General features: G+C 36.6%; 1 protein-coding gene across 1 annotated transcript in view; it reads left to right on the top strand.

The window, feature by feature from the left end:
• The window catches only part of LOC134841087 (ryanodine receptor 2-like), a 168,306-nt gene that overhangs the window by 134,684 nt on the left and 6,179 nt on the right, over positions 1–27,443 (top strand). Inside the window, exons 79-93 of the mRNA XM_063856871.1 lie at positions 1,346–1,480; positions 2,886–3,104; positions 6,788–6,972; positions 7,492–7,705; positions 8,245–8,399; positions 8,837–9,028; positions 9,337–9,700; positions 10,339–10,382; positions 22,806–22,962; positions 23,329–23,415; positions 23,868–24,077; positions 25,643–25,773; positions 26,098–26,282; positions 26,475–26,671; positions 27,121–27,443. Coding sequence (XP_063712941.1) covers positions 1,346–1,480; positions 2,886–3,104; positions 6,788–6,972; positions 7,492–7,705; positions 8,245–8,399; positions 8,837–9,028; positions 9,337–9,700; positions 10,339–10,382; positions 22,806–22,962; positions 23,329–23,415; positions 23,868–24,077; positions 25,643–25,773; positions 26,098–26,282; positions 26,475–26,671; positions 27,121–27,443 — 2,798 coding nt within the window. The remainder of the gene's footprint in view (positions 1–1,345; positions 1,481–2,885; positions 3,105–6,787; positions 6,973–7,491; positions 7,706–8,244; positions 8,400–8,836; positions 9,029–9,336; positions 9,701–10,338; positions 10,383–22,805; positions 22,963–23,328; positions 23,416–23,867; positions 24,078–25,642; positions 25,774–26,097; positions 26,283–26,474; positions 26,672–27,120) is intronic.

Here is a 27,443-nt window from a genome sequence, read left to right as displayed (position 1 = left end):
CGTTTTTTTTTCCAAAAATTCAAGAAAAAAAATGCAGACAGTTTCTTCCAGAATTGAACGAGGCGAAAAACAAACAGCACAAAAATTCAAATGGCAGCAACTGAACGCAAAAATGCGGAGGTTAAGAAAATCATATGAAACTGGTGTAATAACTCTGGATCAATATTTGAACAATATTTCTATTGTTTCTCGAAATTTGTAAATTTTATGGTAACTTTTTTTGGTATTTGTGTATATTATTCAATTTCATTTGATATGTTTTACTATCCAACTTTGGCAATTGATTCATTTTAATAATTGACTTTCGACTGTTTTTGTTTTCGAATTAAAATTGTTAGTTTTATTCCAGAAAAAACAGTAGAAAAATAAAAACGATTTCTGATTGGCTGAAATTTTTCGCTCATTCGGTCCTTCGCGCATGAGAATAGCCCCCAAACTTTTCAATGATGATTATTTTAAATTTTTGAATTTTCAAATTATCAAACATTGATCAAGACATGCATAAACACGGCATACAAAAGAAATAGGAATTTTCAGCGTTTCTGAAAAAAATTTTAAGAGAAAAGAAAAAAAGCCAATATTATCGTATCCAGGTTTACGTTATGCACACAAAAAACTAAATGTTCAACTGTTCTCAAAAAACCGCAGAAATGGTTTAATTTTTTCTATTGTTTTTTGAAAATTGTATGACAATTATTTTCGGTGTGAGGTCAACCCGGGCATTTTTAGTTCATAAAGTCGAAACATATTTGAGCTGCGAGCAGATAGACGGCACTTTTTTCGGATGATAATGTCGAGGCAGCAATAAAATACCAATTTGGCGTCGAGAAATTTGAAACAATCTAAGCTGGATTGAGCAAAGTCGAATATTTTTGACTAGCATAGAGAGTTGAAACATACCGAGTTTGTGTGAAGACAGGGCATCTAGAAAAGTCGAGGGCATTGCCAGGGCATCTTGGCCAGGGTATCTAGGCCAGGGCATCTTCGCCAGGGTATCTAGGCCAGGGCATCTTGGCCAGGGCATCTTGGCCAGGGCATCTATGCCAGGGCATCTTGACAGGGCATTTAGGCCAGGGCATCTTGCCAGGGCATCTACGCCAGGGCATCTTGCCAGGGCATTGCCTCCTCACAGCCTCTCATGCGATATTTTTTGACATGAACAATCTTGCGTTTTCTTTTCTTATTTACCCGTTTTTCGATGCAGTTTTCACCTCAAAATTTACGGCGAGTGCAATAGAGTATGGCTTTTTTGATAGTTCCTGGTCAAAAACTAGGTGTTAGCAAGAGACGTCGGTCGTTGTGCTTCAAATCGAGCAACGATTCATGATTTCTGTTTCATTTCCAGGTGTTCGCCTCTCTGACGGAGATGATCCAAGGACCCTGTACTGGGAACCAGCTGGCACTCACCCACTCCAGACTGTGGGATGCAGTGTCTGGTTTCTTCCACATATTCGCAAACCTACAATTGAAACTATCACAGGTTAGTTCTATTTGACTGCTGACTGCTAGACAATCAAACAAATGCTAAATATAATAAATACCAAGTTGATTAAAACAATTATTGCCACCTTACACTACCTGGATTACCTGGATCCGGATGCCCCCCCCCCCTCCCGCATGCTAGTAACTATACAATCTTTACCCCTAAACATAAATCATCTTCAAACAGGTCCATTGATTTTCAATAAGTCAAATCTTTGCGTGTTATGCGTTGCGTTTTTATTCGCTGAGAAATATATGTTTTATTCATTTTGGTTGGTTGGATAACCTACAGTACAATTTCCGCCTTTTTGCAAGAAGAGATAAATTGTCCAGTAGATGTCGAACTTTTTAACAAGCAGTGCCCGGGTTGAAGTTGAATTTCAATTCAGAAATGTATCCTAGATCTTTCATTTTTTGCATCCACGCTATTTATGGCATGAATTTGGAGCACCTTCTAAAAGCTGAAAAAATTTAACAAAGAACAAGATCACTCGAATCTAAAATATAAATACAACTTGAAATTAATTAAAACCCAAACTTTGACCAACTTTGAGCTTACTTGTAGCTGTGAGCGAATACATCAATTTTTAAAAAATCAACTTTTTTTTTTATTTTTCAACCAAGAATTGCCCTGTCTACAGGAAAATTTAGTTGCTCAACCTTTTTATCTACCAACGTTAACACATTTCAACTTTTTAGCAAATAAAACTGCGTTTTTAGGATGTTTTAAGCTGTGAAGGAGGGGGGAATACAAATTTTGAACAAAAATTATTATTTTATTGTTTTTATAAACAAAATCAACCACTTCCAATTAAATTCAGTTGCTTCATCCCTGTTGCTCCCAAGGTTGACCCTGAAGGTAAAGCTGAATTTCTTTTTTTTCTCAAAAAAACGCGCGTTTACATGGTTTCTAGCTGTTTTCATACTGTAAAGCTATTTTAATCGTTTTTAATAGTTTGTTACGACATATAACAAAAGTTTGAAAACAAAGCGCCATTTCGTAAAACATGAAATTGATTTTAAACATCGATGTGACATAGATGTTTCATCGATGTCACATCAATGTATCTAAACGTTAACAACATAGATGTCACATCGATATTTCATCGATGTCACATCAATGTTTTTTCATAATTAAGGGTAAAAAATGAACATAGTTAAATCAGAGTAAATCTATGTATTTGTGCTGATACATCCCTGAAGCATGTCAAAACAATGCAATAACATTGATACATTTCTGAATTGCAATGGAACTTCAACCAGGGAACGAGAAAGAAAGTAATGAAAACAGCTTTATTGTTACTTATAGGTAGGGTTCAGTGGTTCAAGAATTTTCAACGTCGGTTCAGTTCGGCTCGGCTCGGCTCGGCTCGACTCGGTTATTAAATTTTTGTGTCTTTTAGGACCCTGAGCAGATGGAATTTCTGCGTGAGTTGATGGACCTTCAGAAGGAGATGGTGACACTACTGCTGTCTATGCTGGAGGGCAATGTGCTGAATGGACCCATAGGAAAGCAGATGGTGGACACTCTCGCTCTATGCTCTCAGAATGTGCAGGATGTTCTCCAGTTCTTCACCACCTTCCTCAAGTACTCCCAGATTGTATCCGGGGTCGCTTTCCAGGTCAGCCAGTCACATTTATGAATAGAAGCTTATTTTAATAACACTTTGTCCTAACTAGCGCAATGATTTCTCATGATTCTGCTTTTTTTATTGGTACTTGTTTAATTGTTATTGGTTTTTCGGCTCTTTTTTTACAGGCATTCAAAATCTTTCCGAATTGCGCATCGAAGCCGCTGATTGTCTTACCTACAATACTGTACCCATAAGCTTTAGTACTTGGTTTTGGCTGAGGCTTGAGATACCCATATATCTATATAAATATTCAAAAGAAGTCTTAGACCCCTAGACAAACAACTAGCGCGTGGTTTTATGATTGGTAACTCTAAACTCTAATAATTTTTAAACTTTTCCAAATTGCTCGGGATCAGAACAGAACCCATTTCTATTCCAAAAAAAGACAAAGATATGTGAACAGTATTCTACCGTTTCAGAAAAATTAAGATCAAAAAATAAATGCCAAAAAAACAATACTAAATAGCCAACGATTAGTTTGTCACTCGTCGCAGGTTCGAACTTCTGTAAATAGCCTGCTAGGTGATTGCGGATCCTTTGCGCTATCTGCGCGGATGTTAATTACTGTCATGTTGTCGAGTTTTCTTACTTATTGCGTCCGAATTTCCTTAGAGTTGCTTTGAGTTAACTTTATTGTTTATTGTTTTGAGAATTAGAAATCTTTGACAGATTGTAGACACTTGATTCATGTTGAACTTGATGGTCTTTTCGCAAAAAATGCACGGCAGATAGAAGTTGCTGAAATATCAATTGAGACTATAAAACATTTAAAAGTTAAGTGATTAAAATTTGTGGGGGGGGGGGGGGGGTGTGTTCTCATAATGGAGGAAACGAATGATGAAAAATTTTCGACCAATCAGAACCGTTAGACGTTTCTTTTTGTTGATTGATGGTTACAAAAATTAGAACTCAAACTTAGCAGAAAATCAAGTATACTGGGACGGCTAAGTTTTCGTGCAAGTCTATAACTTTTTGGTTTTTCAATTTTCGCTATCTTATTTGGTACCCCCGAAGTATTAAGTTTTTTCAATGTGTCCTCGATCTAGCAAAGTTTGAAAATGTATCTTTTTGATTTGCAATTGATCAATTTCGTTTTTTTTTTCGCCTGAATTTATTTCTCTACCTGCGATTTCTGATTTTTGCGAGTTCTGAATACTCAATTCTGATTGGCTGAAAATAACTGAAGGTTAATTTCCAACGTCGTTCTGTCCTTACATCATGAAAGATGCCACCCCTATTCATTTCTGGTTTGTTTACTATACCATTCACGAGACATAATCAAAACTGAAAGAGGAGCTAATAGTCAATCTTTAAAAAAATCGCAAATAAGTTATAAACAAGTCAAATAGATTTATTGAGCAAAAAACAATTCGAAATTATTAAATTTTTTGGTACGAGCAGGGGCGGATCTAGGATTTTCTCTAGGGGGGGGGGGCGGATTTTCAAAACTTTTTCAAAAATTTCGACCTTTTTTTTTAGTTCGACTAAATTGATTTTCCGACCTCTCCTAAAGCACTAAAAAGACGCTGTTTTCGCGAAACTTTCAGCGCCGCAAACAATTGTTTGAAAAAAAAAAACAGATAAAAAAAGCGCCGTTTTTCGGAACTTTTTGGAAAACTTTGACAAAAAAAATTGCGATTTTTTGGCGCGTGCTCCCCCCCCCATCTATATAAATATTCAAAAGAAGTCTTAGACCCCTAGACAAACAACTAGCGCGTGGTTTTATGATTGGTAACTCTAAACTCTAATAATTTTGAAACTTTTCCAAATTGCTCGGGATCAGAACAGAACCCATTTCTATTCCAAAAAAAGACAAAGATATGTGAACAGTATTCTACCGTTTCAGAAAAATTAAGATCAAAAAATAAATGCCAAAAAAACAATACTAAATAGCCAACGATTAGTTTGTCACTCGTTGCAGGTTCGAACTTCTGTAAATAGCCTGCTAGGTGATTGCGGATCCTTTGCGCTATCTGCGCGGATGTTAATTACTGTCATGTTGTCGAGTTTTCTTACTTATTGCGTCCGAATTTCCTTAGAGTTGCTTTGAGTTAACTTTATTGTTTATTGTTTTGAGAATTAGAAATCTTTGACAGATTGTAGACACTTGATTCATGTTGAACTTGATGGTCTTTTCGCAAAAAATGCACGGCAGATAGAAGTTGCTGAAATATCAATTGAGACTATAAAACATTTAAAAGTTAAGTGATTAAAATTTGTGGGGGGGGGGGGGGGGGGTGTTCTCATGATGGAGGAAACGAATGATGAAAAATTTTCGACCAATCAGAACCGTTAGACGTTTCTTTTTGTTGATTGATGGTTACAAAAATTAGAACTCAAACTTAGCAGAAAATCAAGTATACTGGGACGGCTAAGTTTTCGTGCAAGTCTATAACTTTTTGGTTTTTCAATTTTCGCTATCTTATTTGGTACCCCCGAAGTATTAAGTTTTTTCAATGTGTCCTCGATCTAGCAAAGTTTGAAAATGTATCTTTTTGATTTGCAATTGATCAATTTCGTTTTTTTTTTCGCCTGAATTTATTTCTCCACCTGCGATTTCTGATTTTTGCGAGTTCTGAATACTCAATTCTGATTGGCTGAAAATAACTGAAGGTTAATTTCCAACGTCGTTCGGTCCTTACATCATGAAAGATGCCACCCCTATTCATTTCTGGTTTGTTTACTATACCATTCACGAGACATAATCAAAACTGAAAGAGGAGCTAATAGTCAAACTTTAAAAAAATCGCAAATAAGTTATAAACAAGTCAAATAAATTTATTGAGCAAAAAACAATTCGAAATTATTAAATTTTTTGGTACGAGCAGGGGCGGATCTAGGATTTTCTCTAGGGGGGGGGCGGATTTTCAAAATTTTTTCGAAAATTTTGACCTTTTTTTTTAGTTCGACTAAATTGATTTTCCGACCTCTCCTAATGCACTAAAAAGACGCTGTTTTCGCGAAACTTTCAGCGCCGCAAACAATTGTTTGAAAAAAAAACAGATCAAAAAAGCGCCGTTTTTCGGAACTTTTTGGAAAACTTTGACAAAAAAAATTGCGATTTTTTGGCGCGTGCTCCCCCCCCCCCCCCCCCCCCCCAACTTAGTATATATTGGCGCCGAATAAAATTTTTTAAGACATTTTTTAGGTCGGCCAAAAATGGATTTCTTAAAAAGTACCAAAGAGGGGACCCTTTGAGTCGGCAGGGGGTCGAATCCCTGAGGTGAGGTGCGCCCGCCCCATCGCCCCCCCCCTAAATCCGCCTCTGGGTACGAGTAGTCTTGTTTAGAAGTTACTAGGCGAAAAACGTACCATTATGTACATAACATAGCGTGCGGGGCAATTTTAAAACAAATCTGAAAAAAGCGGTCTTGCATTAATGAGCCTTGAGTCGCACGGGGGGGGGGGGCGGGCACCATGCGAGCTGCTCGGATTTTTGCGGAGAACAGCTGTTCTGTCCTTAATTGAGAACTGCATGCATACTTTGCGATCGGTAATGGCTTTGCGTCTTCAACCAAAAAAAACGCCTTAAGTCGCAAAAAAGAGCTCAACAAAATAACGCAGTCTGGAATGTGGGGAGATAATACAAACGGACTATCCTCGACAGGACTGTTAAGGTCTACTGATAGCTCCTCTGCGATTCCTATCTGTTGTGATGTTTGCTGCTGTAGGATTATGACTTGAATGGGGACGGCATCATCCAGCCGAGTGAGTTCAGGTGGGTGTTGCAGAGTCAGAAGGTGTACTCGGAGGAGCAGATGAGCTTCCTGGTGGAGTGTGCGGACAAGGACAGTGACGGACGCATCTCTTACAAGGAGTTCTCCGAGCGCTTCTCCGATCCAGCCAGCGAAATCGGGTTAGATAATGATCATCAATGAAAAAAAAGTACGACTCTCAAGTCGGGGGGAGGGGGGGATTGGGTTGAGACCACCATGCGAGTTGCTCGGATTTTTGTGGAGAAATGCTGGTCTGCCCTTTATTGAGAACTGCATGCATATTTTGGGTTCATTTTTGAGATCGGCAATGGCTTTGCATCTTCAACCAACAAGCACGAATGATGGCGGGCCTCAACCCACCGAGCGTTTGACTAAGTGAAAACAGAGGTTAAGTTCCAGACTGATTTTCAATTTCGATACAGAGCTTTATTTCTTATCCATGGCTTATTATGTCAACAAAAAAGCGTTGGCTCTCTGATTCAAACAGAGATCCTGAATTCAAGTTTGAGCTGTGTTGGACTCTTTAAGCAAAAAATTGACACCATTATAGATTTTACTATTCATGCGAAGACAAGAGATAGTTTTCCATTTCGGATATTGTACGATATGGATTCTGATTCGTTAAATTCGTTTTCTGACTGATAGAAAATCTGTTTCAGCTTCAACATCGCACTTTTATTCACAAATTTGTCCGAGCACACAACGAACGACGCCAGACTGGAGAAGTTAGTGGAGGCTGCCAGCGACTTGGTTGATATTTTTGAAGACCAACTGGGAAGGATCGAGATCTTAGGAGGCACAAAGCGAATTGAAAGAGTTTATTTTGAAATTTCCGAGGAGAACAAATCCTCATGGGAGGCCGAAACAATCAAGGTCAGCCGAACAGTTATACCATTATTGGGGGCACTTAGCATAGTGGTAAGGCGTTTACTTTAGAATCGTCAGATCGTGTACTCGATCCCATGCCATGGCAATGATAGTGTGTGAGGACGAGCTCTCACTTTACCTCTAGCTTCAGGTCTACCACAACCTGACCAAATTTGGCAACGTGAAAGTTCTAGACGCACAAAAACGCCCTTGAGTCGCAAAAAAGAGCTTCGCTCAACAAAATAACACTATCTAGAATGTGGGGAGATAATACAAATGGACTATCCTCGACAGGACTGTTAAAGGCCTAATGATAAATCCACTGCGATTCGCAGGAACTACTACATTATACCAACCAGTAATCGTTTAGTCTCAAAATTAGAGTGATGCTATTATGAAAAAAATATGAAACTATGAGCATGTACAAACTGGAAGCTTGAAAAATTTACAAACTTTGTGTTTGGAGTGACCTTGAGGATATAGAGTTGAAAAAAGTTGAATTAATTGTTCAAGCTTATAACTACAACATGTTTTCGTATGCTTAGGAATCGAAGAGAGAGTTTTTGTTCAGCGGAGTGGTTGGCATGCCTGACATGGAAAAACTGGAGACTTTCATCAACTTCTGTGAGGACACCATCTATGAGATGCAACATACCAGGTCCCTAAACCCAGAAGACGCCGATTCATCCTTACCCGCCACGTGAGAACCAATCATTTCACTACTTTCTTTTTTTTTCACGCAAAAAGCTATAATGCATAATTGCAGTTCAAACTATCCATTAATTGTAGTTTGATTCTGTTATTGCAAAACTTAAGTTAAAGTCAAAGGTTGGGCTTTTCCCGGAGATGCAAGAGAAGCACGAGGTTTTCAGCCCAATCGTTTCGTTTTTTTTAGATATCAATTATTGCGTCTATATATTTCTAGTTATTTTACCGACAAACTTTTAATATAAGTTTAGGAATTTTTGTTGAATCTAACAGTTAGAGTTATTGTTCGAAACGGTATAACAACTTTGAAGTGATATACTCCAGTATTACAAGAAAAAGTTGTATTAAAAAGAGACTTTAATTCAAAAAATTCATTAACAAACTAAAAAAGCATAAATTCTTGCCAAAGTTATGAGAGAATGGTTTCAGGAAGAAACAGTCTGTGGCGAAACGCTTCATGGGCTGGTCGTGCGACATGACAAAACGGGCATTGAGGGCTTTAATCATGTCACCGTGGACTCTTCTGATGTTCCTGCTCAGAATAGTTTTCTTCTTCATCCTGAAACTGCCCTATTTTGTGTCCATCAAACTGCCCTACTACCTAATGCGACTGGTTGTATGGTAAGTAAACAAAAAAATTGATAGAAAATGAACCGATCAAAATTAAACGCACGCGATGATAGGACAGAGAGCGAAAGAACTCGGAACTAGTTCACTTCGAAACCACTATCATTGATAAATTCTTCTTTGGCATTTGTTGTTATCGAATAATGAGCATACCAAAAATTATCTTCTATTTTCTTTGCCAAGCACCAATTTAAGTTTAGAAATTTGAAAAAGCTGCATTTTTCATTGCATTTTTGTGAACTGAGACTATTTTAGTGAACAGTTTCCGTATAATTTTTAAAACATTGTTTTCTTTGTTTCAGGAAACCAGTGAAAACAGTCTTGATACTTGTTCACTATATACTAATTACTCTCCCAACAACTGCAATTATGAAAACCCAGAAAAAAACAGTTTTGATATTCAAATCAGTATCGGGTAAAAAAGTGGAGTCCCCTGAAAGCGACGAGAAACGGCACCTTCTGACGGGATCTCAATCGCTGCTCCCCGACTCAGCCCGAGAGTCGAACTTGAACCTCGGCCTGACTGTCCCCGGAGAAGCCCGAAGGAAAACGAGCAACGTGGCGTTCGAACCGCAGAGTGTAACTGTCAACGAAGGCGATTCGGAGTCAATAGCCGAAGACTTGATTTCGGTGTCCCAAAGAGCTTTAACTATCACAACTCCACAGGTAATTATAAATCAGTTTCATCATAGATGTTCGCTGCTGCGTCAAGCTCGGTTCTATAACTAAGCACTTATTTGTGCTTTCACGCGTCTGGACTCCGCGGAAAGATCGTTTTTGTGTCTTAGCATTGAGGATTCCAGCGACAAAAAGTACAAAACGATTGCGAAATCCACAGCAGTGAAATCCAGCAGTGGAATCCAGCAACATTTTGCTTCAATTTGTTTGCGTAATCCAAAAATGTCGCAGCGTTTTTCTCCAAAATCTGCATTGTCACTGGATTCCAAATTTTTTCTCGCTTTTAGCTGGATTTTAATTTTTACTTTTAGCGCCTAGTGGTTTATCATTTGTCATTTGATTCCATCAGATTTCCGACTTAGTAAGCTTTTCAAAATTTTGCGAAATCCAACGCAAATTATGCGGATTCCAAGGACAATATATGCGGTATCCAAACCATTACCAGAGTACCCGAGCTTGGCATGGTACTGTTGGAAAATTGACTTGTACCAGCTTTCATGTGGTAACAAGGTATCTTCATTTTTCAAGTGTTTTTGAGCGTTTTTTAACTAGATTTTAGATTTGTTGATACTTCTAAGTCTGAGTATTTTGAAATGCACATCGTTCATTGTTACTGAATTTTTCAGGAGCCATCTTCGAGCCATCTTCCTTCCTACATGAAACTTTTCGAGTAGGTTTTCTTCTAACAGAACAACATAACGGCTATGCGAGACAACCCAAAAACTTATTCGTTCTAACGTTTTTGCGTAACTAACAGAGTTTCTATTACAACAATTAAATCACAAGTTAACCCGAGCAGTTTAATAAAAAAAGAGGGCAAAATTGTTTTTTCAGTTTGACTCAAATTATGTCCATTTTAGATGAGAAATGATGAAAACATTGTTTGCTTAGATTTTAACAGAACTAAAATGACTTTTTTTGTAAAATTTGGTCCCACAACTTTGCATAAAGATGAATAATTTTCGTTTTTTCACTACAGGGTCAATTGCAGACAAAATAGTTCAAAGTGAGCATCTTCTGCAGCCGCTCAAAAATTACGATGTGTATAATCTTCTGAACTTTTTTATAAATAGGTTTATTTTCCTTTGATAGCCGAAAGTGTCCCCCTTGCTATCAAAATTACCAATTTTTCTAAAATTTAAAACAGTTATTTATTTTGCGTAAAATTTTGGAGATTATAACCTTCTCATAAATTGTAGGGCTATAAAGGGGATAGATTAATTTTGAAACAACATAAAAACAAACTTTGTCTGCAATTGAATCTGTAACTCTGGTGTATTTTTTGATTGACTGAAAAAAGCCAAAAATGATCCGAATTGGGTAAGATTTTGAATCCTAAGTTTGCAAAAAGCACTATAAAAGTTCGGCTTGAACTGTAGGCAAAATTTGTTACCATCTTTTTTGTTTTAAGTAAACCCAATTTTAGAAAAACGCGTTCTTTTGTTCATCTTGTTTGGATAAATTAAATAAACACTGTTCAAGACTTACCGAAATAACCGTTTGCTCTTGTTTTCTACCTAAAGGAAAGTATTTTGAAATTTTTGCCTGTTCGAAGCTTCCTTGTTCTTTTCCAAAGCGTTTGTGACAAAAGATATTTTAACAGACAGGTTTTATCAGCAGACTCAAAAAAAATAATGCAGAGTGCTAGCTTCAAACAGGTCATTGAAAATAATGACTGCTTGCTTGGCTGCGTTAACATAGCGGCACGAGTGTTGTTTGACGCTTTAACCATTATTTTTAATTTTTTTTTGTTCTGTTAACAAAAAACATCACGTTTGTTAACAAATCGTGGGCTAATTTTCAAGAATAAAAGTTCTGTTAATTTCCAGTGTTCTGCTAAAAGATTCATAATCAGGAAATTTCAATGCTAAATTTTTGATCCGCTTAAAATTGGTTCTCGTAACTGCAATCAATTAATTTTAAACCATTATTAATGTATCTGCTTGAAAAAATGAACTAACATATTTCAAAGACTCGAGCACTTTTGATGAGGAGCGAAAAAGCTAACTTGGGCGAATCTTTGAACTTTTCGAGGGGGAGCGGAAGTTTTTCAAGAGACAATTCAAAATTTTTGTTTAATTTGTTTTAAAATTAAGTCAGTTAAGTTGAATTTCCGAGCCCTTTCAAAACATCTAAAGGTTTTTTAGCCATAAATTTCTGCGCCGCAGGCAGAGGTTTTATGAGATTTTTTCAAAAAATTATTTATCCGTATTTTGATTTGAATAAATTGGTTGTTTGAGTTTTTCTAAATCAGTATAAGGAGCTTACTTTGACTGAATTTGCTGCGCCCCAGGCAATTTTTAGGGACAGTTTTTGAAAAATTGAAAAAAAAATTGTGGCGTGCTCTCCCTAAAATTACTATTTAAATGAGATATGGTGGTGCATGACTGAAAACCTAGTCTTTGTGAAAAGCGTAGTCCAAAACGCAAGAAACGGGAATTGTTCTCAAAATAAATTCAAACGGAGGATGCCCTGAGTCGGCAGATGATCAAATCCGTTTCTGATATAAAAAAATAACATTAAAACAATTCAATGAAAAAACATTTACCACCAGATCACATTTTACAATCAGAATTTTGCTGCTATTTTGAAAAAAAACCACAAACTTCAAAACCTGCAATTGTTTCTAAAATGTTCAATTAAACAATTTTTTTCTGAATCAGACAGTCTTACATGCCATATAAGTAAATAATGGAAAAAAAATTAAATAAATTAAAATTTTTTCATCTTTCTGATTTTTTAATTGCAAAAAGCAAGTTTTCAAAATTTTTGATAAAAAGGGGCACAATTGCATGTAATTTGATACTTATTAACATGATTAAATAAAGAAGAAGCTCAAAAAGTACATGTTTCATGTCGTTTAACAGTAAAAAAAACTTTCTGGCTGCCAAATTATATTAGCTTTGAATCAGAAAGCATTAAAAAATATTTGAAAAAAAAACGCATGATACCATTCATCCTAAGTCTTGAAATTTTGTTTTTCACGCATGAAATAAAAATGATGTTTGCTGCGTTGTTTGCGATCGTGCCCATCCATGCGAAGCATCAGGGCATTCTCTAGCAAATGTGCTACTTCAGTCGAAGTTTCTTTTGGGCATCATCTTACCAAATACTGCTAGTGCATTTTAAGTGCCCATGGTGCCCCTAAAGAACTGACTAGATATAAAGTCTCTGTAAACGTGGTAAAATCTGAAAAGCTTTTTTAATTTGAAAATGAGTACCTGAAGTGCCTTGGTTGCAACAGAACGCGTTAAACGTGGGATTATCTTTTGATTACTCACCTAACACCGAACATATATTGCGGCAGCTCGTTTTCTCTCCATACTAACGCGTAGTGAGTTAAGACTGGAGTGTATAACTCATAGAGTAATTTCGGATAGGGTACACCGTCTGCTCGTCACGCTATCTTATTTTCGGCCGGATAGATTCGTGCAACTTCTTAGTCTAATACCGATCCTAATCTTACTCTTATACTATCTAGTCTCAGGTTGTTTAACTAGTCTCTGCTAGGCTCAATAGATCTAGGGTATACTGGTTTATTGCGGCTGCTGAAGTGCTCGGGAGAGTCCAACTAATTTCTAAGTTAAATTCAAATCTCTCTGGTGCTGAAATTACAAGTAACTTCAGCACTTACAAATAAGTGGGTTGTTAGTTAGATGGATCATGATTGGTTAATATTAAATACTTTACATTGGTAAAACATTTAATTTATCCAATCATAAAATATAGTTTAGATCAGGTTCCACCCATCCGGGTTTTACAGAGTTTTTTAGAACAGTTCTTCTGTAATTCAAGGGTGGATGATGGACGTTGGTATTTGGCGAACATCATAATTTTCTTCCGCTTCTTCTTGTGACAACGACTGAGACTCTGCAACAAAATCAATTCTGATTTCAGAATGGTTGGCTATGTCAGGTTTTTCTGTTCTTCGGGGAGAACTTCCTTTGTGTCTGATCTAGCTTGGGAATGGCGTGGAGATTGTGCGTGGAGGGGATGCCTGGTTACTCGGATCTGTACGTATACTTGAACATCGAGGTGGTCATTGGTCTAGTTCAATGAAGTCCTTTTCTGCGAAGTCAAGTCGTACTCTAAATCCTTTGAGTTGTGATTGTGAGCGGCATATCGATTGTAGTTGGTCATTCTCTCTCGAGTGTAGTGAGGTCGTCTTGTCTTTTGATGTTCGTCCTTGGTGTTGTATTCTGATCTATATATTGCATCATGTGATTTTACATTTTATAAAACTTTTATTAGTTTAATATTTTTTAATAATGATTTTAGTTAGTTGTTTTCACAAAAGCTTTTTGTTTTAGTTCGGTTATTTTGAAGAGTTACTCACCCTTGAGTAGCTCTTATTAAAAATAAAGGTGTGGTCACAAAGCGTGGATGTAGCGCGGTGGGTTAGGCCGGCTATAGAGCATGCTCAGGACGTCCTTCCTGGTGGGTTAGGCCAGGTGTGGGAGTATGATTTCATGCGGTTTTTGTGAGGGGTCCTGTTATGTGACAACGTTTTATGTTGGGTTTGTTGTGGTCTTACTTATGTCTTGTTGGTTATGTACTTTTTCCAAAAAGCAAATTGTTTGTGGTATGGGTTTGTCTTTCGACTTTTTTGTGTTTTATTATTTCTTTCTAAGACTTTGTAATAGTCTTCAAAAGAATAAATTATCCAGTTTTAAACTGGGTTAATCCGGTTTGGGTACCGTTGGTTTCCGTTTCTTAGTCATGCTGTTATTCTATGATTTGTGGTATTTAGTAAGCTGCGTTGGTTAGTTTTGTTTAGTATATGATTCCTTTCCAACCGGGTTAAAGGAAAGTTTGAAACATGTTATTGTATGTTAGAGTTGTTGAGTGTGAAAACTTGAAACTGAAATTCATTATTTTAAACAATTCTTCGTGGGCGAGCTGTGCGAGTGTGGATAGAATTTCTGTGCGAATGAATGAAAATATCAAAAGGTTAGTACTGCAATTGCATTTTATTAATTTACTGCATAGAATTTGGAAATTTACTGCTAGTTATGGGGGAATTTTAAGATACAAATTTTCATCATAATTAGATTTACTGCTTTGGGGGAAAATTTTATAATTTAATTTACTGCATTGGTATTATATTTATTTAATTGTTGGTGCAAAAGTTTAATAGGGTCTTAAACAGTTTTGAAGAAGTTTGCTATTTTTTATTTTTCTTTTGTGAATTTTTCAGATGATCGAGGATGAAGGCTAAAAATCTAAAGAAAACATGAATAAAGAATGGTGAGTTTTTTCAATATTTTAATTAGTTAGTAATATTTACTTAATTCATACTTACCTGTTAGTCGTCGGGGAAAAAACCGTGGGGGAAGATGTCGTGAATTAGTTCTGAAGTTGTTAGTAGTTTAGCTAAGATGCGGATGATATTTTTAGTTTGAAGCAGTGGCCAAAGCAATTGAAGTGCCTTAATAGTGGTTAGTTCTTCAGTGCCTACTGCAAACTCATAAGGTGTGTTTTGGATTAAGTTATATAATTTGTGGTTAAATTTAGTGTTGTGGATGAATTCTAAAATTGGGATTTCTATAGGTTGTAGGAACTCGTGCGGGATAAGGAAGGGTCGGGATTCTTCGGCGTTGAAGGTCTTGGTGATGGGGCAGAAAATGTACATTTGGGTTATGGGGTCATAATTACGAAGAATACCATGGAGGTTAGTGTCTTTAATACAATATGTGAAATTTAGGAAATACGGTGAAGTGTATTTTGAATTGATGAATTGGAAACGATGGTGTGGTTGTCGAGAGGGTGTGTGGAGGTCAAAGTGATTTTGGATGAAACGATAGTAACTGTATGTATGTGTTTGTTTAGTGCGCAACATAATATCGTGTGAGCAGTGTAAATCTCTTTCGTGTGGTGCAAGGAAATGAAAGGTTAGTGAAAAGATTTGGAAGCGTTCTTTAAAACTTTCGTATGCCTGTGTGTTTGTTAGTGCTTCTGAAATAATGTGATCAAACTTTCGGTCAAAGATGTTTAGTGTAAATACATATGGTGTCTTGATGAAAAATTTCTCGGTGATTTGTGGATTAGCGAAGCGATCGTCGTCTAGGAATTGATCTTGGTTAGCTCTAATGATGTTGTGATCGTAGTATTCTAGTGTATATTCATTAGCTCTAGGTGCAGTGTGTATTTTTAGTGATTTTTTATATCCAACGTAAGTAAACTGTCTAGCGGTTAGTGGTGTAGTTAGTTGATATAGCATGTCTTTGTTTCGGTCTATATCGATGGAAGTGTTAGATAAAGGTAAGCAAAGAGGGTTAGTGAAATGATAGTATGAGGTCCAAGAGAGAGTGGGCATTAAAACGTATTCATCTACAAAGTTGCGTGTTTCGTTAGCGTCGTGAGGGGTGTTTAAGGTGTATTGTGGAAATGAGGGTAAAGTGATAGCTAAAAATTCTTTAGTGTTAGTATGCTGGGGGTGGTTGATGTATTCACGGGCTGTTCCTGGTTTTGCTGGGAAAGGATGGTTGGGGAATTTTCTTTTAAAAGTGCGGTAAGCTCTATTAGTGTTTAGTGAAGATATAGTGGATGTGGATGATGGTGTTAATGATTCAGTATAATTTGAAGAGGGTGTAGGGGGATTGGATGAATTTGTAGTGGAGGAGATTTGGTTTATGGTCGGGGTGTTAAGGTGGTAGGGTTGTTGTTGGAGGGTAATAAAATTATCTAGTTCTGGGGAGATTCGGGGGGTGTCTGGAGAATGAGATGATTGGTCAGAATGGTATGAGGAGTAGGTTGGGGTAACTTGGGAAGCATAAGAGGGTGTGGGAGTGATTGGGTCAGGGTTATTTGACAATATGGGTTGAAAAGGAGGTTGAGAAAAATTAGAAGGGTTATGAAAATTATTGGATGGGGATGGTTCTGAGTCGGCAAATTCATCGGGGGTTTCAATATTCGGGTTATTTAGCTGTGAGATGGAGTATAAAACTGAAATATGTGAGTTAGTGTCGGAATTCATGCCTGATGTTATATTGCTAGATGGAAAATCGGGTGGCGGAAAAGCAAAAAGTGGTATGATTGGGATTGGAGAGGTAAGATTGGTTGGATGGGAATTTGATCGGTGTAGTGATCCAAGTTGGCGGCTCATCGTGGGCTAAAAAAATTATTATTTTGAGATTGAAAAGCGGTGGTATGGGGCTGTTCAATAATTTGTTCATAAGTATTATCATCTTGTGATTGATGTGTCATTATATGTTGGACGGGACTTTGCGATGTATTGAGTCGAAAATCTGGATTATGTGTGATTGCTAAATTTCGAAAATTTCGTGGGACTAGGGATAGTGGATGGTTATTTGGTAGGGGTGGTAATTGTGGTGCCGTTGGCTGTGTGTCGACATTGTTATGTTCTTCGTCGTATGTATTCTGTCGTGTTGTTATTTTTGTGTTATTATAGTCATGTGTATTTAGTGAGTATGCTTTTCGAACTAGTGTTTCGATTCGTACTGCTATTTGCTTGATGGTTTCGTTTGGTAATCTGCGAATTTCATTACATAAAACTCTTTGTTGTTGTTTGTTTTTTTCGGAGTCAAACATTTTTGAAAATTCTTGTGTAAATCTTTTCCAGTTTGATTTTATTTCTAGAGGTAGTACTGAAAACCATTTTTGGGCTGCGCCATCTAAGGTTGTTTGTATTAACGCTGTGCGTCGATGTATCCAATTTTGATGTAGTGGCGTATTAATTGGTTCAGGTCCAATATTTAAAATCAGGTTTGCTGTTACTGCATTTAAATAATCTTCTACAGAGTATTCAGGGTCTGTTCCTGTGAAAACCATTAAAGGTTTGTTTGATGTTATTGATGATCCACCCATAAGGTATGGATTCATTGTCATTTGTAATGATTCTGCTGCATTTGGCATTTGAGAAAAATTTGAAAGTTGGTTTCTTGTTATTTCATGTTGTTGGAGATAATATGGGAGTGGTATTTCATTTTGCATTTGTGATGCTTGATACGAGTGTGCAGTCATTGGATTTTGTTGTTGAATTGGTTGAAAAGATTGTGTATTAATTGGATTTTGTTGTTGAATTGGTTGTTGATGTTGTGCATCTATTGGTTGTGGAGAAAAATTTCTATGATTTGTACGTGTTTTCTGTATTCCTTGTCTACGATATTCTTGAGTATTTTGTGCAAATATATCTGGTTGTAAGAAATCATCATCTGAGGATAAATAATCCATTTGATAAGATGTCTGTTTTTTATTTTTATTTTGTTGAAAAAATGGGTAATTTTCACTGTGATCCCGTGGAGGATTTGTTTGGAAATTTGTTGAATTAGGTTGGGCCATTGGGTTATCCCAATTTCGAGATCTTGTATATTGGTTAAAATTTCTTTGTGGTTGATTATATGTTTTTGATGGATGTGTATAATTATAATTATGGTCTGCAAAGTTGTTTCTAGTGAATGTTTTGCGTGTTTTTGATGGTATTGTCATGGGTCTGTATGTTTGGTAATCCATATGGGAATATTTAGGGGCAACCGAAGGTTTAACGGTTGATTGTAAGGTTACCTGTGTTTGTGAAGGATTTGTATTTCTTGGTGTTGTTAAATTTGGGCGTATTGGTGAAATACTTTGTTGTGTAGTTGTTGTGTGTACAATTTCTTCATTTATGAAGTGTGATGGTGTCTGGATATCTTGTTGAGTAAGATTCCTAGTTCCATTGAGGTTTTCGTTGTGTATGACTGTCGAGTTTAAACTATTATTTTGTGTATCGGGTAAAAATGTATTATAGTTTAATGGTGTTGCATCAATTGTTAATGGTATTACTCTTACATAATCTCTTATGTAAGATATTGTACCTATTGCTTGACTTGAGATTGATTGTGGAAAGCTTATAAATGCGGGATGAGACCATTCGGGGTCCCAAACATAATCTGATTGTTCTGTGATAGCGGTATCATCGTTCGAATTTTGGGGTCTAAAATTTTTTCTTGCTTGTGCAATTAAATCAATATTGTGTGTGAAATAATCTATTATGAACCATGCCAAAATTTTTTGTAAATCGTGTTTGGTATGTTGTGAAACGTCGTCTTTCGTGAAATTTTCTTTAATGATGTTTAAATAACTAGAGAGTAGTGTAATTTCATGTCGTACTCTTAAATGTTTAGATGTTTCTGTCGGTGAGACATTTGTTAATGGGAGTTCATTTTCTAATATCGAAATATAACTATATATTATTGCGAAAACTTCATTGGTGAAAATGGAGTTTGCTCTTTGTGAGTTATGGTATTGGATGCTTTTTATATATTCTGAAAAAACTTTTGAAAATTCTAAATCAAGATCGTCTGTTTGAATTGTATATGTTCTATTATTATGGTTTGGTGAGGTGAATTCTATAGAGTAGATTCCATACTGTTGTGTTATGTTGCATATATCTTTTAGATAGTGATCTATGATTTGTCTTTTGATTTTTACATCGGGGAACTCTGTTTTACATGGGCTGATTCCGGGTTCAAATAAATTTACGAGTAAATTTTGACAAAATATGTGTTGTCCTCTATCAGTATCTGCATCTACTATAAAAGGAAAGATTTCATCATCATCTGGAGTTTCGTCACCTGGGGTGTGTGTTGAACTCATTTTTTCGTTCGATGACTGTTAATATGTAATTATTAATGTGTCGAATTGGTTGATTCCAATTGTATAGATGTACTGGTTTGTGTTTATACTGCTTTTTTATTCTTCTTTTTCCTCTTTGTGATGAATTTGAAGTTGTTTCTGAGTCAGAAAAATATAATTGATCGTGTTGTGGGTAATTTTTATCTATTGATTCTTTTAATTTGTAAAGTTCGTCTAAACTGTTGGTTTCTGATTCTGAAAATGCGTTTCGATTTTTTGAAAATCTTTTTCGTGTTATTTGTCTTTGTTTAGTTATTATTTTCCTCTTTAGTGTTTGTCGTTTTGTGCGAATGTATCCAACTGTTTGTGTATGAGGTGTGATTACAAGGTCGTATTTTTTGTTATCTATTTCACAATTGTGTAAAATGATTGTTTGTTTATTTCCTAGGTTTTTAAATGACATAAGGTTTAGAATGACGGATGCAAAGGTTGTTAAATGATTTCTATTTTCCTAAACTGTTAGTTCTTACGATTTTTTGGTTAGCTTAACCTGGGTCTATTTGTTCAGGGTTGGAGAGAAAAGTATATCGATTCCGAAGAATGATTTTTACTTTCTCGTGACTAGTATAAGCTAAGGTGTTAACTTACTTAATCTTACTTAGGGGTAGTGATTGTGTTCAAGGGTTGGAGAATAGTAAATCGATCCACAAGGTTCAGGTATAATTAGAACGCGAGTAGTTCGTTAGATACTATTTTAAACTTACTAAGTCTAAGATTTATCCTGGGTCTGGTAAGAGGGGGGGTCAAGTGAAGGATGAATAACCGAAGTTCTTCACTGTTTATCCTAATTTGAATGATTAGTTTTGTTTAAAAATTTCTATTAGTCTTAGGTCTTTAGAAAGGGTTGGGTAGTGAATCGACGTTTGAGGTCGTTAGACACTAATTAAGTGGGTGGGGGAGAACAAAGTTGTTCTGTTTGATCCAAGGATAAGCCTTGATGATCAAGTTTGAAATTTAATTAAGTAGAAAATGATTTAAGATCCAAGGATAAGCCTTGATGATCTGGTTTTAAAATTAAGTGACTTAAGTTTTAATAAAGTTTTAAATTTGTGTAAAGGAAAGATTTAGTGTTTTGATGATATTAGTGAGTTGATGATTGCTGTTATGTTTTAGGTGATGAAGCTGGAACAACAAGATGATTTATGATTACTAACCATTTATTGTCATGCTTCTAATTTTTATTTTTATTTTCCAATAAATATTTTTCAAACATGTTTTGTATATTACTGCAGAATTTTAGGAAAACGATCTTAGATCTTTTTATCAATCGTTATTGTATATTAATAATTTTGTTTAGCGCCTGAAATGATTTTGAAGATTAACTTCAAGGTTTTATGTTTGCAAATGGAAATCTAAATTCATTGCAAGTAGTATTCGAAATATAAAAGTTTGTTCTGGCTTTTGCCGAACTATCATATAACTATACGGCAAGTTTCTACTTTGTCGTATGTCGTCTTTGGTTCGATGTCTTCTTCCAATTCCGGGTAGTTCTATTATGGTTCGGAATATTGGCTCTGATCTATTGAGTCGGAGAGACATTTCAATTAAATTATTGTCGTATAACATTTTTTAAATGTTTTTGTCTAATTTCTAATCTATTTTTGGTTAATTCCAATCTAGTAAGGTCTTGTTCGAGACTTATGGTCGCACCAGATGAGTTAAGACTGGAGTGTATAACTCATAGAGTAATTTCGGATAGGGTACACCGTCTGCTCGTCACGCTATCTTATTTTCGGCCGGATAGATTCGTGCAACTTCTTAGTCTAATACCGATCCTAATCTTACTCTTATACTATCTAGTCTCAGGTTGTTTAACTAGTCTCTGCTAGGCTCAATAGATCTAGGGTATACTGGTTTATTGCGGCTGCTGAAGTGCTCGGGAGAGTCCAACTAATTTCTAAGTTAAATTCAAATCTCTCTGGTGCTGAAATTACAAGTAACTTCAGCACTTACAAATAAGTGGGTTGTTAGTTAGATGGATCATGATTGGTTAATATTAAATACTTTACATTGGTAAAACATTTAATTTATCCAATCATAAAATATAGTTTAGATCAGGTTCCAGTAGGCTTGAATGTGACAAATCAATTGCCATTGCAATGCGAATACAAACCATTGGAAAATCAAAAGCGAGCGAATCAAGTGCAAAGAGAATAGAAAACTATCAAAGCAGAGGTTTTTTGACTGGAAACTAACAATTATTGGATGATTATGAAAGCCACCGATAAAATGAAAGGGACTTCAGGGGTTTGTATGCCAAACGACCATCTTTTCGTCTTCATTCTACGAATGGGGTCTAAGTGATCTAAGTGATCTGAAAGCCCTCTGCAGAGCAGAATACGAGGAGTTTTTGTTTTTGGAAGAAAAATGAATTGTTATGAGTGGCAAAAGCAAGTAACAAAACTTTACTTTGCTCCAAGTTCAGAATATCATAAAAATTGAGAAGCGTCCATATTTTTGGTTATTTTTCCATCATCTTTTCCCCTGAAAAATCGTTTAGTTTTTTCCACGGCTATACTGAAAACTTTTTCCTGATATAAAATGAAGCTAATTCTATCATCCTTGTTATACAATGTTTTTGCAGGAAGCAGGAAACATTTTTTCTTTTTATCTCATCAGAACAGTTTTTTTGCACATTTTTATGCAGCGGAGGGGTTCAAAAAAAAACAAGGTTATTTGAAAATATTTTAGCTTAAAATGATAATTATTGGCACTGAATTGAAGGTTGAAACGTGACAAAAAATTGTAAAGCAGAAAATCAAAACTCTTTTACTTGGTCAATTTTCTGAAAATTAGTTTTTTTTAATTTAGTTCAAGTTGCAAAATGAATAGCTGTTATTTCGATTTATCACTATAAATGACACCGCAATAAGAATCATTTCTGCACTCAAAAAAGTTTTGCAAATTCTGCACTCCAAATGTTTAGAATTCCTAATTTTGTAATTAACGTTTTTTTTTCTAAAGCGCAATTTTTTTTCACTCAAGTAACCATTGCAAAAAAAATAAAACAAAATCGAGGAAGTTTTGACTTCAAAAAAGAAAGAACGTTCTGCTGGAAAACGCAAAGATACATTAACCCGTGTTAAGCATGTTAGTATTATTTTTATTTACCTATTTAATTTTACAACTCTAAACCGAGTTCAGCTTAGTGAACAAGTCTTTTCCCATCAGTATTACTAACTTTGAGTCTGTGTAATAGATAACCACACCGTTTTTTTTTCGTTGCCGGAATATTTCATTCTCTTTTTTTTTTTAAAAAAACTCAAAGTTACAAGTAAAAAGGCTTCAATACGATATCAAATATGATCCTCACAAAAAAGCTTCCTATGAAGATGGTGAAACTAAAATGGTCGGAACAAAAACTGATTGAAACCATTTCTCTAAGCAGAGATCGATAAAGCCTCCACATTCAGAAAAGCTTCAAGAAATGATTGCGATTAGTTCTTTGCTTTTTTTGCAGCACTTGGCTGAGTACGCGGAAGGAGGAAGGGGCGGAACAGGTGTTCGACTACAGCAACAACTTCGCCTCTACCACCCAGTCCAAGCAGCAGTCGGAGGCAGCTGCGGCCGCATCAAAAGCCAGCAAGAACCAGAGATCCCTACCCAACAGACTCATGGTAAAGCTCACCACTTCTTAGTCCCCCCCTTCCCCCTTGAAAAACCCTTTCGAATTCCTACTATTTACCCCCTTCAAAAACTCTTTTTGACAAACCTTTCAAATTGCTGCTTAAAAACCGCGACATCCCCGCTTAAAATCAACACTCTGTGTACCTACTTTTTGCAAATTCACCAAAAAACCAAATAACTAAAATCAAATAACTATATTCGTTTGTATATTTGAGTTTGTTCATTATATATCGTTATGTCTGGATGATTATTTGTACGTCTTTTTTGCTGGGAAATAGAATCAAGAAATGCAGACTCAGAATATTATACATCAAAATGAGTTCCTTAAATTAAGTCTGGTTTTTATTTGGCTCTAGTGCTTTCTGGCTCGCAACTATTACCGCATCAAGACGACAGGCGCCATCCTTTCCTTCTTCATCAACATCATTCTCCTCTTCTGTCGCGTGAGTCATAAATTATAACTCATTCATAACATTTTTTTACCAGCCTCACGCTTAAAATTTTTACTCTCTGCACTAGTTCGTGGCCCCGATTAGTCTCCGAATACCCTCATTCAGATCTAATGAGTACAAAATATGATTGAGACCACGCCTTAAAATCCGCAATTTTGTTATCAAAACAACATTCAAGAAGTATTCAAAAACGACAAGTAAACAATTTTAGACCCTTCAAATTTTTTGCGAAAATTCAATTCGAACTCGTCTCAGTGATTTTGTTTTAATAATCTTTTCAAATTTTCCCACAAGTTTTTTGCAAACCAAGTCATAGATCTTCACTTGCCGCTTAGAATAAGAAGAACTGTGTATTTATGGTTATTGCTCATTAAACAACGCCCGATTTATCTGAATTCTGTTCGGCTGTTTCTTCTGACTCTGATTTCATCTCGGCTGTTTAGATCACGGTCTACATGCCCGAAAACGACGTCGACTCCGACTCTTCTGCTCCCCCCTCCGAGGAAGCAGGAGGTGTGGCAGAGGGACTGGAACCTGTCCAGGTGGTCATCATGGACGATGACGTGGCCTTCCTGGAACCTGTGCTCGTGTGTCTTTCTGTTCTTCACGCATTCATTGCACTCCTCATTCTGCTTGCTTACTACAAACTCAAAGTGAGTTCTATCCTTCTTCACTCCTTTCAGAGAGGAGCACACTCAGAAACTAATTTCCAAAAAAATTGACACAGAAAAACACGACAGCTCATATCAGGCCGGATATTTCGACTGCCCCCATCTGTCATTTTTTTTACAACTTACGGGGGTCTGAAAATTTACTCATCAATTATTGAAACAATTTGAGCATGTTATTTAATAGTAGATGCAACTAATTTCAATTTTCATTACCAGATTTACATAAAAAAGAAAAATCAATTTTTTCTTTTACAAAACTATGATTTTTCCCCCCGATATTTCAAAGGAAAATGGAAACCTTCCAAGCTTTGCTTGATACGGGAGCTTTTATTTTATTTAGTGTATTTTAAAACCAGAACATTTAGACCGTTTTTCCTATGAAAGGTATTAATAAAATAATTGTCTTTGAGAAATCCAATACACGGTTGATTAGTTTTGAACTCAATTTCTTCCCTCAAAGTCGACCCTTTCCACCCTCTTAATTTTGGCTACCAAATTCTTCCAATACGTCTAATTTGGTTCCATTGTACGTCAATCAATTCTGGTCGGCCAACCCTGAAAGTTTTCTTAAGTTCACGTTCAGAAACTTTTGGGCGCAGAATCTTTAGCCAAGTGAAACAACTCAAATTCTGGTAGCCAAATTTTTCCAAAGGGTCCTCCCTTTGGTATAACTTTCCTACATTCATTCTTGGATGACAAAGGACAAAAATTGTCTAAGGACGCCTTTGGGGCACAACAGCGGTTCGCCGTGATGAGCTGTACAGCTCGTATGTTGGTCCTATCCCTCGTGGATAAATGATCTTAAAAACTAGTTTTGAGGGGGGAGTGCGCGCCGAAAAAACGCAATTTTTTTAGTCGAAATGTTGCAAATTTTTGGCCCGTTTTTTTTGAAAATTTTGCCTGCGGCGCAGAAAATTTTTGGCAAAGTAAGTTCTTATTGTATTTTTGGATAGTTCGGAAAATCAAATCTATTGATCGACCGAAAAAAGGCCCTCAAAATTTTCAAACATTTTTTTTTAAAAAGCGCTCCCCTCCAGAAAAGTTTCTGCGCACGCCACTGCCCAAAAGATTTATTTGTTCTGTTACTATTTTACAACAGCAATCTAAACGTGAATTCGGCACCAATAAGTTTTTAATTGGTTGGAAGAGCATATTAAATTTGAAGTCAGAGTTTTCAAAATAGTGCCTTAAAGCGTCGAAAAATTTTCATCGGGGTCTTTGATGGCTTTTCTTTTGGGAGTGCTCATAAATCAATTTTGTTGATCAAAAAATGTTGATTAAATCAAAAAATATTGATCAAGTTTTAGATTAGATCAACAGAATGTTCGGTTTTTTTAAAGATTAGCGCAAGATCTGCATCTGTTAAGAAATGTTCACAAAATAGCGTAATTTTCAGAGACGGGGGCTAACTTAGATTTATATCGTGGAGACCGAGAGGCTATTGATTTAGTTAGAGTCTGGCTGGACAAGTGCCTCATAATGGCTGGACATAATGGCTGGACAAGTGCCTCAATTTGAGCTGATTTTTGTTATATTTTTTACATCAGGTGCCACTGGTGATCTTCCAGCGAGAGAAAGAAGTGTCGCGAAAGCTGGAGTTCGAGGGACTCTACCTCACCACGCAGCCAGAGTGGAGCGACTTACGGGCCAAACTAGATCGTGTTGTTATCAGCTCCAGGTCAGTTTATTTGACCCCATGGAGACCCAAATGTTGCGATCCGAAAAAGCGATAATACAAGTCAGGATTTATTGATAAGTAGTTCCATGGAACATTTTCATATTGAATCCGACTTAAGCAAATCGAATTCCTTTGACAGCGTTGAAATAGTTCATTTGTTAGATTCAGTTGGACCGAAAAGTGTTTTTCTCTTGAAAGACGTTTTATGAAGACATTTAAAAAGAGCTTTTAAACGAAGAATTTGTCAAAAACGCGAAAAGTCTCGAACATTTTTTCTTTTTTGTCAAAAGTATGGCGAAATGTTTCTGAAAGTGTGAACTTTAGGTCTTTTCCGGTGAACTTCTGGGACAAGTTTGTGAAGAAACGTGCCAAGAGCAAGTACAGCGAAGCTGTAGGAGATGAAGTCATAGACACGATTCTTGGAATGCAAGACGCTCCAGCAACTTCTGCTGCCGAGGGGGCTTCTGGTGGCACTGGAACGTCGAACAGCTCTGGATATTTTGCAAATTGTGAGTAAAGTCTAAAGTTACTGTATATAATGTTTTTTTTTCAAAACTTGGCAAATTTTTGTTTGTTCGAATTGTATCTATCAGTAGGAATTCAACAAATTTTGTGTGTTTTTTTTTGCGGCGTGGCGATATTATTTTTGCTTTAATAGCTTACTCTCGATTCTAAATTTGTTGTGTTTGTGTGTGTTTTAGACGACTACGAGTACAACTTGTGGAAGCTGGGGGTGATCTTCAGTGACCAGGCGTTCCTCTACATCTTCTTCTACTTCCTCTTCTCCATAGCCGGCAACTTCTCCCGCTTCTTCTTCGCCATCCACCTCATGGACATCGCATTCGGAAACAAAGACCTCTCCGCCATACTGCGCTCCGTCACACACAACGGAAAACAGGTGGGGGGATAGAATTGGAGTGCGGTCTGTATTTAGACAATTGCGTATTCATACTCGTCAGTATTTAGACAAATACTGTATGAACCAATCAGAATCGAGATAAGTCATAAATAATCCAAAATAAATAATAATTATTTATTAATTTCTTCCTTGTCTCAATTCTGATTGGTTAAAAAGTATTTGTCTAAATACTGACGTGTCTGAATACGCAGGGCGAACAGTTAGAAAGATCCCAGTTATGTACCAGTCTACCTATATCGGCATTAAACACCACTTTAAAAACATCTGCTTTGAAAAAAAGTTTGACGAGGTGTTTCTGAGTTTTTCCGTCTTTGATGAACCAGTTCTGGCAGCGCAAATGTTGTCTACGCGAAGCGAGCTTTCTATCAATCATTGATTTTAGGTCCAGTTGTAGATTCCTGAATTATATCAGTTCTGATGTGTTTCAGCTGGTACTGACGGCTCTCTTGACATCTATTGTCATCTATTTATACACAGTAGTGGCTTTTAACTTCTTCCGTGACTCATACGTCGAAGAAGCCGAAACTGTGGCTGACGTCATCGCCCCCACCATCGGGTTCCTCTCCAACGATACCTCGAACCTCTTCGCGAATCACGTGACTCCCTCGGATCCTGGATCGGAAACAGCTGCGGCCCCTCCTGGATCAGTGATGGAGCAGCAAAAGTGTGCGAATATGTGGCAGTGCTTTATATTCCACTTGCACCATGGGCTGAGAGCGGGCGGTGGAATCGGGGACGAGATCGAGGACCC

Source organism: Symsagittifera roscoffensis, chromosome 1, assembly GCF_963678635.1.
Source record: "Symsagittifera roscoffensis chromosome 1, txSymRosc1.1, whole genome shotgun sequence".
Taxonomy (NCBI): domain Eukaryota; kingdom Metazoa; phylum Xenacoelomorpha; order Acoela; family Convolutidae; genus Symsagittifera; species Symsagittifera roscoffensis.
Note: the sequence above shows the minus strand (reverse complement) of the source record. Positions and strands in the feature narration are given on the sequence as shown.